Raw genomic sequence first — 12,142 nt, forward strand, 5'->3', positions numbered from 1 at the left:
GACCTCGAGCATACCTGGATACCGCAAGGAGGTGACGAGCCGATCTGTGGTAGTAAGGGCATGAAAGGCGTGCATTGATTGGTGACGAGCCCTTTGCTACGACCTCAACTATATGATCATATGAGATGTCTAGGATTGACGACCCTAGTATGGATCACTGTTGGATGGTGATATGAGGAAGGTATCTTAGCTTCCCAATCCTGCTGTATGAATTGGACTAATAACAACTTGGTAATCATATCCATGCACCGCATTTGCATGTGCTTTGTAGATGTGGCGCACTTTGAGGCGATGTCATGCGTAACGTAAGATGAAGACGCTGAGGGTGTACGCGTGAGGGCACGCATCATACCGCATTCATACTTGCATTAATAAGAGTACTTAGGATTTATTTAATTGTCCTGCTTTATCATTACTGTTTGATTGAACGATAACATATAACCAGTGCCTTATTGTTCCACCGAGTTGATCACTCACTCCCACGTTTCGGCGGTGTTACACACCCACCGGACTCTCTTAGGCCCCGATGTTGCAGATGTGGATGCGACGCCCGAGGCAGAGCAGGAGTAGACGACGAGGCCGCCTTCTCCTATATGCAGTTTCAGACGGGTTCTAGCGAGCCTCGGCCTGATGCGCGGATCTATGGGATTACTATTTTGGGAACTGAAATGATGTAACTTGTACTTATAATTTTGATAAATAACACTTTTACACGATCTGGTTGTATATGTAATTCAGGGACTTACACTTGTACACATATTTTACTATAAGTCTTCCGCTTGCTTTATTCACTTATCCCTGAATCATATCTGCGTTTTGGCTTAATCTATCCCATGTTTATGTGCTAATACAGTCAACATACATCATTCATTAATTATGTTGCATAAGTGATGTTTTGGAACTCGGGAGCTGAGTTATGCTCGACCCCCGAATTTCAGGGCGTTACAAAAGATATGATGCTTGATACAAAGAAGAAGATTTTGTCCATCTACCCCTTTCGTCTACCCTATACTTCCTACCCACCACTTCTTTCCAAAGATTACCATATTCTACACCACATCTTCAAATCCACTTTCCTAATAAAGCCAAATTCATATTCTCTAAGCTTCGTAAACCTATGCCGCACCCCCAATTCATATTCTCTAAGCTTCTTAAACCTACGCCGCGCCCCCCCACCCCCCTATCCAATGGTTTGCACACTTCTCATTTCATTAAGTGAAATTTGTGTTTTTCTTCCTCCCATTTCCATAAGAAATCCCATCTAATCTTTTCCAATTTGGCCATAATTGATTTTGGGCATTTGAAAGTAGACATAAAGTAAATTGGTAGATTGGACATTGCCGTCTTAATTAATGTCAACCTACCTCTCAAAGAAAGATATCTACCCTTCCAACTTGATAGTTTCCTTTCGAACATTTCTATCATTTTATCCCATAAATGTTTAGTTGGCTTACCTATGCATAAGGAAAGACCGAGATATGAAGAACGAAAAGAACCCACCCTACATCCGAAAAGAGCCACGACATCATCAACTTCTTCCTTTGAGAGTCCCACCCCCAATAACATGCCCTTGTTAAACCCAAGACCACCTCAAAATATGTAATAATCTTGCAAAGATTATCTACTTTCCATTCATCTGCTGCACATAGGAGCAGAGTAGACATTTATTGGACAGAAATGAAAAATCCAATAGTCCTATTTCCACAACCAAGCGTCCATGAATAAGAGGTTAGGATTATTCAGCCAATCTGATCCTGGGATTTTGGCTTGGCAGCAATGGAATGCACAATCTAGTCAGTTTTTTTTTGAGTTAATATATGCCACTTGTACAATTTCATAGTGCCTGCATATCAAACATCACACACAGCCGAGTATCATATAACTCCTCACAAAATTAATATTTGTTTATGTTGGGAGTTAAAGCAATACATTACATTCTAAAAAGAACCAATAAAAGAAGAACTTTATGATGGAAGTGAAAACAATAATACATGATTCATTTCATTCTAAATGAAATAATGAAAAAAAAAAGAAAGATATTGTCACGAATTGTCCAGTTTTGTTTTGTTTTTCTCTTTTTTTCTAGGTAAAATAGTTTTATTGAAGAAGAAAAAAGACACAAGCCAAGCCAAAATAAGCAAAGGGCACAAGATACAGAGCCAGAAGCCACAGCTCAAACAAGGACTACAAGTGTAGCCAACATAGTATTTATAACCCAAGTGTTAGCCCCACCAACTCAGAGACTGATTAATACAACCCAAAGGCTAGCCCGCAAAACCCATAGACTAACCAATACAACTCAAACAGGAGCCCATAAAGCCCCCATAACAAAGACGGCCTGGAATCGTCTGATTTTGATTGTATCCTATGGGCCGTGTCACAAGTGCCATTGCATCGATGGATACGATCCAAGGGAAGATGCCATCTTTTTTTTTTCCCTTTTTCTTTCTTTTTTGAACCATAAGTGTAGTTGAAGCCCATGTCAGGTTCACCTTCATTTTAGTGCGAATGCATATTCACATACATAGGCTTTTGAAATCAGCGAAAATTTTTAGGAACGAACAAGACCCATCATGCATCACTGTCCGTTGTTCCTGCATAGCGTGTGTATTTGTACGGGGCATATCATTATTCGATGAAAAAAATGTAGTAGTCAATAGCATGATTTGCTGAAGTGAGTGGAAGCATATTACATAGTTCAATGCATAACAAAGCATTCTGCTCCATGCTTAGAAGGACAATTATAGAGTGGTAGAAGTACATTTACATGATGGTACCTTGAAGAAGGCGAATGAGAATTCCCATGCTAGCACCGATAGCTGGAGGAAGGATGGGACCCATGACTACGCCAGGATTGACCACAACCACATCCAGTCCTTTCTCCTTTGCAAATTCCCATGCAGCTTTTTCCGCCAATGTCTTTGAAAGTGGATACCATATCTAGCCCACCAATGAAACAGAAAAAGTTTAAAAATAAAAAATAAAAATACAAACATCACAATCAAGGATCTAAATATCTGTATAAGCCAATATTGCTAATGTCGGATCTATACTGGCTGGTTATTGTTAATGTGTGATAGAAAATTACGTCTAATGTTTATCTTTTTTTAGTGTATCATAACTCGTAATATGGTCATGGAGTGTCTGTATATGTGCACACTTTTCAGGAGAAATTTAGGCATTTTATCATAAGTTGTTGCTATACGAGGCAAGTTAGATAGGGTGAAAGGGGGGAAAGCCAATTTGACAGGTTCTCTCATGTGAGGGTAGAGAGAGAAAAAAAGTGTAACAGAAGAAAGAAAAATGGATTTTTTAACAGGGGATTTCTAAAGTTGGAGATTTCTCTTCTATTCCTTGAAATCATGTAAGTCACATCACATGTATGTTTGTCGATGGTAGATCCAGTTCTTTTCGACACTTGCAATGACAACATGGAGGATTGTGTGGTTGTTTTGGAGGTAAACGAGATATGATTTGGCATGTATTTCATCAGATTGGTGAGTGTTTATTTTATCTACACCAAGGCATAATTTTTCACGGGGTACAGTGGATTCATTTACTTGCTGTTTTGCCTATAAATGTAGTCCGTCGCGATGAGCCACTTAAATCTTGTGGTTTATGGTGCTGTGTTGGTTCATTTTTCTCCCTTCTATTGTCCTCATTTTGTTGCACATCATTCTTTTGGTGGTTGTTGTTGGACGTAGGCCAGTGGGGCCCACTTGTGAGCAATCACTAGTGGGTACGTCTCATGTTTTCTCCGGTCTCTTCCTTTGAATTAAATTTCAAATTCAAATATGAATTTGATCGGATTATTTGGCCTTATCCCAATCCCACCCAAACTCTCCTTCCTTTGTTATAAAAAGGAATGCGCTTCTCTTGTGTAAAGCATTGAGTCATACGATAAACCGAGAATATACAGAGAGATATTGTGTGCGCTATAGTCTATCCATTTTAGCTTGTCCTTGGGACGATCTGATCCATAGATCACAATCCGGGGCCACTATATACCGTAGGATCAGAGGTGTGAATAGTTCTATCTGCTCCAGTAGTAGATAGGCGGGCCGTTGAAGCACCGTTCTTCTGCTTTGTGAGGGTTCCAAACTTCGTGTAGACCATCAAATCTTGAGGGCTCACCTTCCGCGCTTCCCTACAGTGGTATCAGAGCAATCAACGGCAGATTTCCGATTATATTCATCTAAAAAGGTAAGTGGCCCATCCTTTCTTTTTGGATTGGAATCCATGTTTGATTTTAGGTTGTACGTTAGAAATATAGCTGCTGTACGTCAGAAATATTGCTTCTGTATTAACGTCCATCCATTTGGCGTGCTTGTTTTTAGGCTTGAGAAGAAAAATAGAATTCAGATTACAATGGTGCACTTGATGTATATGAAATCTAAATCACTTGATTAGCTGTCATGCTTGATTTATGGCCACAACATATTATATCAACGGTAGATTTTCATATGAATGATTAAGATCTTGCTTTTGTTCTCCATATCAATGGAGTGGGCCCCTCATGTATACCAAAAATTTAACCAACGGTTAAATAAATAAGGTTCACATGTGGCCCAATTGATTTTCGGAATGGACAGTTTCTTAGCCATTAATGCATGAACTAAAAATGATCTACTAGCACTTTATCTTTGGATATGATTTTTTTTTTTTTTTTGTAAGCATGCCTTAAAATAAGCCGTCGAAACGGATGGACGGCATGGATGTATACATTCTAGTACTTTACATAAGTTGTTGTATTGAAGTACATACGTGTACATATCACCTAATATACAGCAATTGTTGTTGTATTGAATTACACCATGTGTACTTAAGTTGTTGTTGGTGATCGTATTTCACCATAGTTGAATGATGTGCAAGTATACACATCAGACCCATGTTTACATGTGTGTACAAAACAGACCCTTGTAGTTGTACACGTGTTGTTTTGTACATATGTTGTTTTTTACACATGGTTTCTGTACACATGTCAACATGTTGTTATGTACACATGTCAGCACATTGTTATATGATGTATCATAACACGCTAGCATGTTGTTTACACATGTAGTTTAATAACAACACGTTTACATGATATACTATAACACGTTAGCATGTTGCACATGTAGGTTGTTTACAGTAATACGTCTGCTAAAAATCTAACTGAAACACATGTGATTAGCTGATGTGTTTTACACATATGTAGCTGGTGTGCAACACATATGCTGTACACGTGCAACATTGGCTACTGTACATCTCACGTGTACATTACATCTAACGTGTACATCTCAGCAAATCATTTTAGCAACGTATTGCACTATGACACGTTGGCTGATGTACATCTCACATGTTGGCTACTGTACACGTGCAACATTAGATGATGTACATCTCAGCAAATCATGTTAGCAACGTATTGCACTATGATACGTTCGCTGAACTATGAAACGTCAGATGCACATGTTGGTTAAACACATATTGTTCTGTACAACATATCAGCCGCACATGTGCGTACCACTCATTGGCAAGCCGTATTGTACTATAACACATGTGGTAATATACATCAGCCGCACATGTGGATCTGATCCGTGTATAACACAGATCTCTTCACTATATATGTATTGAATCCAAACTGTCCATCCATCTGATGAGCTTGGATTTATACTGGAGAAGTACAATAAGCACTTGGTCAATGTGCTAGTCAATACGTGTTGGCGGATGTATGCTGATGTACAGATGCAACAACTATGTTTTAGTTTTGCCAATTCCACATGTGTAGATCTGTTGAAAAACGAGTGCACATATATGATGAATTCATATTTAATCTACAAAACAATAGTGTGGCCCACATTCAAATAAGTTGCAACCTAAATGTGTTATCCTGAGTTTTGGATTTGATCATATATATTTTTTATGAGTTGATGGACACATATCAAGTACGTTGTTTCTTTTATTATATCTTCTTCACTGTTGATCTAAAGCTCATCAGTGATCGAAACGATCATCAACTATGATGATCAATGTTGATGAAAGAATCCATCATCAACAATGATCATTATCAGTAATGATCGGATCCATCACTAATGGTCATGATCACAGGTGAAGATAGAACTCTCCTGATATCTTAGTACTTTATTTTTCTTTCTGATGATGATGTTTATATATGTAATATAATTAGGCTTGATGTGCTTAAATCTAAGCCCCCTTATTTTTCATTGAAAAATATAGAAAAACTTAGTGCTTAGATACTCCCTATACACATAAAAATAGGTTGTGCATAACCTGAGTGAGAGTTTATTCTCCTCCACCAAATGATGCATGCAACTAAATAATGGTAGGTTGCACGTTATATAAATTTATTCTTATAAAAGCATTAAATCTCATCTTAAAAGGAGAACTTGATTGTTCTACACCGCACATTTGGGTATGTGGACTTTCAGATCTCATTAAGATGCGTTTACTACTTTTATACTTTGAAAATTTGTATAACACGTAGAAATGCTGATGTTTAGTGTCAATGCCTTAAATCATAACTAAGTAGTGATACTCATGTAATGTAGAGATGGCTACCAAAGCATTAATCGCTGAACAACTGAAAGGACAATATTTCGACGGCAACAACTACGAAGACTGGTCCCGCGCGGTGCGATGCCTTTTGGACAAGGACGGCATATCTCACACACTCGATGTAGTTCAAGAGGAACCCATCTTGGTTGAAAACGGGAATTTACAAGAACATAGGGTTGCGATGACTCGCTATAATAAGTGGCGAAAACAAAATCGTTCAGCCCGTAATATCCTCCTTAGCACTATGCACAAAGAATTCATACTTACTATGAAGTGCATGAAATCGCTAAAGGAATCTGGGAAGCACTGACAGATAACTACGCTCAGAAGTCAGATGCGAGAGTTAGGGCAATGGAATTAGAATTCCAGGAGTATAGGATGCCTGTCGGCTGCCCCATCAAAGATCATATTCGTAAGATGGAGCAAATGATAGGTGCCCTTAGGAATGTTGGGTGTAAATTGACTGAAAATCAGAAGATTATAGTCATGCACCGTTCCTTGCCTGAATCTTGGGCCAAAATCAAAAGAATTCGGAACCATACTGATTCTATCACTACGTTCAGAGACTTTTGTGGCCACTTGGTACGTGAGGTTGAAATGAATGCAATTCAGCTAGGTTCGGCCAAGGCCTTTGTAGCAGAGACCCACAAGCGAAAAGCTAACAACAAACGGTCCAAAGCTCGCAAGAAGGCGAAGAAGAATAATCAAGAACAGAAGACCACAACACTTCCTCCAAATCTCAAGAAGGGGAATAAAAAGAAGAAGAAGAAAAAGACAAATATAGTCTGCTTTGTTTGTGGAAATTTCGGCCATTATGCTCGATAGTGTGCCCACAAAAAGATGGTAATTTCTCAGTCACAAGATACTTTGTATGTAGGCGTTTGTTCTGAAATCCTTTCCGTTGATACCATATCTAACGAGTGGATTCTGTATTCAGGCGCAATAAAGCATGTGACACAGAGTCGTCGAGGACTCGAGGAATTCCGGCCTGTAGCCAAAGGAAGTTACAAGCTGTACATGGGCAATAATGCTGTTGAAGACGTATTAGGGATTAGTGTTCTCCATCTCCGTACGCGCATAGGAAAAACAATAATCCTCCGTGATACTCTTTTTGCACCGGGGATGCGTTGGAATTTAATTTCTGTTTCTAGGTTATTATTTGATGGTTTTGATATTCGATTTTTCGGGACAAGAGTTTCTTTGAGAATGAATAACCTCATCTTTGCATGAGGAAATTTAATTTCAGATTTATTTATTCTAGACGTAGATTGTGATAATACCCCTCTTGCTTTATCTGCTATGTCAAATAAAAATATAGTATCTGAATCTCAAAAATGGCACGCAAGGTTAGGTCATATCGAAAAGGATCATATGACAAGACTAGTACGATCTAGTCTGTTAGACTCCTTATCCAAAGTTGATTTGCCATTTTGTGAACATTGTGTGTCCGGTTAAACTTCGAAGAAACCATTTCCCAAAGCGGCTAGGTCCAAGGGCATACTAGAGATAATCCATTCAGATATCTGTGGACCCTTTAATGTACATGCCAGAAATGGATGTCAATATTTTGTCACATTCATTGACGATTACTCGCGCTATGAGTATGTGTATCTCATCTCACACAAATCTGAAGCTTTTGATTGTTTTCTTAAATATAAAGCTGAAGTGGAAAATCAGCTTGAGAAAAAGATTAAAATCCTTCGATCTGATAGAGGTGGCGAGTATACATCTGAAACGTTTAAGTCATATTGTGAAAACATTAGAATAGTTCGACAGTACACAATGGCTTACACTCCACAACAAAATGGTGTTGCAGAGAGAAGGAATAGGACACTTTTGGACATGGTTAGATCGATGATGGCACAAGCCAATCTCTCTACCACATTCTGGGGAGACGCACTGTTAACAGCCGTCTACGCCCTTAATAGAGTCCCATCCAAATCCATTCCTAAGACTCCATATGAGATGTGGTCTGGGAGGATTCCTTCTCTAGCCAACCTACGCCCTTGGGGATCTTTGGGATTTGTTTTGCTACCTACTTCGCATAGAGGTAAACTTGATAGTAAACCATTGAATGCATGTTCATTAGGTACCCTATGCATTCAAAGGGATACGTTCTAGTTTATGAGGACCATGGACGATGGATTGAGATAGAATTCAGGGACGTGACCTTCGTTGAAGATAGATATCCAAGCCGAATAAACCAAAAGGCTCCAATAGAACTTTTTGAAATACCCGATGTATCTCAAGAGAGTGGGAGTTCTGTTTCTCACGATGATGATACTCCTATCGTTCGTCAGGACGGTGGGAAGACATCTCAGTAGGCTCCTGAGTTACCTTGAAGCGAAAGAGGATTAATTCCTCGAAGATACTTCGATATTGAGGGGCAAACATTCTTTTGCGTTGCAGTTGATGATGTTGAACCTGATTCGTATCAGGATGCATTATTATCTTCTAACTCGGCCGATTGGGTGAATGTTATGGATGAAGAGATCGCTTCTATGGAGAAGAATAAAGTCTGGGAACTTGTTGATTTGCCTTCCAATCGCAAAGTGATAGGTAATAAATAGGTACTTAAGATCAAAAGAAAGGCAGATGGTATAGTGGACAAGTATAAAGCACGATTAGTTGCTAAAAGTTTTACACAACAAGAAGCATTGACTACGAGGAGACCTTTTCACCTATTGCAAAGTTCTCCTCAATCCGCATGATCTTGTCCATTATCGCAAGTTTAAACTTAGAGTTATATCAGATGGATGTAAAGACCGCATTCTAAAATGATAACTTGGATGAAGAGATATACATGCAACAGCCCATGGGTTATGTGGACAAAAAGCATCCAAAGAAAGTCTGTAAGTTGTTAAAATCTATTTATGAGCTGAAGCAATCTTCAAGACAGTGGTACATGAGGTTCCACTTGGCCATCACCACTTTTGGATTCATGATGAGTGAAGAAGATCATTTTGTATACATGAAACGGTCTGAAAGATCTTTTCTGATACTATCTCTATATGTAGACGATATCCTGTTAGCTGGTAATGACATGCAATTATTGATATTGACTAAAGATTGGTTATTCTCGAACTTTGAGATGAAAGACCTCAGTGAAGCCAACTTTATTCTTGGGGTAAAAATCATCAGGGATCGCCCTAAGAAATTTTTAGGCTTGTCTCAAGCAACCTATATACAAAAGATCTTAGAGCGGTTCAGGATGAAAAATTCAAAAGCTGTTGAAACCCCTATGGATAAAGTTACCAAGCTAGACAAAATCGTGTCCTCAGACTGAAGCCGAGAAATTGGCTATGTCCTCAGTACCTTATGCAAGCGCAGTAGGGAGCTTAATGTATGTTATGCTTTACACCAGACCGGATATTAGCTATGCAGTTGGCATAGTCAGCCGTTATCAGAGTAACACGGGACAGTCCCATTGGCAAGCCATCAAACGTCTATTCCGCTATCTCAAAGGAACAAAAGACCTAATGTTGTGTTATGAAGGCACAAGCCTCGAGCTCAAAGGATATTCAGATGTTGCTTGGGGTAATGATGCCGACGAGGGAAAGTCTACTTCAGGACATGTATTCTTACTCGGAGGAAGAGCTATCTCATGGTCGAGTAAGAAACAGACATCCACAACTCTTTCATCTATGGAGGCCGAGTACATTGCATGTTGTGCTGCAGTTTAGGAGTGTGTATGGGTTCGTAGATTTCTATTGAGTCTGGGTATTGTACCGAGTGTTCGCCAGCCTATATCGCTGAAGATAGACAATACTTCTGCCATTGACTTGGCAAAGGACCCTAAATACCTCCAGAAATCTAAGCACATTGAGATCAAGTATCATTACGTCCGTGATCAAGTGAGAGATAAGAAGGTCGCCCTCAGCTACATTCCTACTAAGGAGATGATGGTTAATCCCATGACGAAACCTATAGCTAGAGATCTATTTCAGGTTCACGTCAGGCAAATGGGATTAAGGAAAACTTGACTGATGTACTTGTTTTGTAGTACCTTTGATCTTTCATTAATGAATATTATATTCCTTTTATTCAGTGTTGAACACTAATATAACTAGGTATGAAGATCATCAGCATTTACTTTGAAATCATGTTGGATTTCTATTTTTGTCGACAGACCGGTCACCCACTCGCACGGGTTGACCAACCTTGAATGTACAAGAGAAGTACATTTGGGGCTATGTTTATACATTGAGGTATGAACTTCCCTTTATTGTGAATAATAAAGGATGAGGATATGAGTAAGTCGTATCCGCCTACAATCTTATAAAGATTGAAGATGAGACTGATAAAGTCGACTAACATAATCGCACCATTCTGTTACATGCGATCAATATTATGGCCTGAAATTAAAGCCAAGTTATGAGGTTATGAGATGAGTCGTACCTCATGTAAAATGACCTGCGTATTGTAGACCCGACATTCACTTAGTATTATCTACTTTACGACGTGGATTGTAGCCACGTGCTGGGACCTATTACCTATAGATTGCTTTGATTCGATCTAATTATTGCAACATGCGAGTAGCCAGTCCCGTAGGTGACTCTTTGTGTCCTTAGCCATCCTCCTCTTTTGTATATGAGGATGAGATTGAGTGTCGCTACTCTAGTGTACTATGACGAAAGGTCCTTGATTGGCCAGACTCAGTTACGCTAGGAAAGCGGCTTGATTAATTCCAAATTACACATCTGCGTGGGGAAGATCCCGTGATAGCTACAACTTTCTAGAACTATAAATACGCACTTGAAGACTTATCCGCCGGCAGTATCGAGTTGTTTTTATTAGACTTTTGCAAACAATATTTTTCTTAAAATATATATATATATATATATATATATATATATATATATATATATATATATATATATATATATATAAGTATTGCTTTAAATTGGTTTTAATCGAAGTTTGTGAAAAATCAAGTTTTCAGAATAACTCGATAAGTTGGATAAGTGTGTATGTTGGCCGAGTACTCCAGTTCAGGAGTCAACTCCATTCGGTATGGTCATGCGGACTAGGACAGGCATTGCAAAGCTTGGGTTATTAAATACTAGTTAGGTGGTCACTTAGTACTTAAGCACCTGTGAGAAGATTACGGTGATCCAGTTGGTCCCACGCCTCTGATTCTTTTGATCGTGATGTTTGGTTCTTTGATTGTTATTAGGCAAGTTAGATGGACAAATTTATGTGCCTATCCCACAATGTGATTGAGTGGGAGATGTTGGACGTAGGCCAGTGGGGCCCACTTGTGACAATCACTAGTGGGTACGTCCCATGTTTTCTCCAGTCTTTTCCTTTGAATTAAATTTCAAATTCAAATATGAATTTGATTTTTAATTGAAGATAGGGATTTGATCGGATTATTTGGCCTTATCCCAATCCCACCCAAACTCTCATTCCTTTGTTATAAAAAGGAATGCGCTTCTCTCGTGTAAAGCATTGAGTCATACGATAAACCGAGAATATACAGAGAGATATTGTGTGCGCTATAGTCTGTCCATTTTAGCTTGTCCTTGGGACGATCTGATCCATAGATCACAATCCGGGGCCACTATATACCATAGGATCAGAGGTG

At 39.0% G+C, this 12,142-nt stretch overlaps 1 protein-coding gene across 1 annotated transcript in view; it reads right to left on the bottom strand.

Annotated features, from left to right (window-relative positions):
• Positions 1–12,142, bottom strand: part of LOC131223657 (phenylacetaldehyde reductase-like) — a 50,159-nt gene that overhangs the window by 5,709 nt on the left and 32,308 nt on the right. Inside the window, exon 4 of the mRNA XM_058219115.1 lies at positions 2,778–2,940. Coding sequence (XP_058075098.1) covers positions 2,778–2,940 — 163 coding nt within the window. The remainder of the gene's footprint in view (positions 1–2,777; positions 2,941–12,142) is intronic.

This window comes from Magnolia sinica, chromosome 13 (genome assembly GCF_029962835.1).
Source record: "Magnolia sinica isolate HGM2019 chromosome 13, MsV1, whole genome shotgun sequence".
Taxonomy (NCBI): Eukaryota; Viridiplantae; Streptophyta; class Magnoliopsida; order Magnoliales; family Magnoliaceae; genus Magnolia; species Magnolia sinica.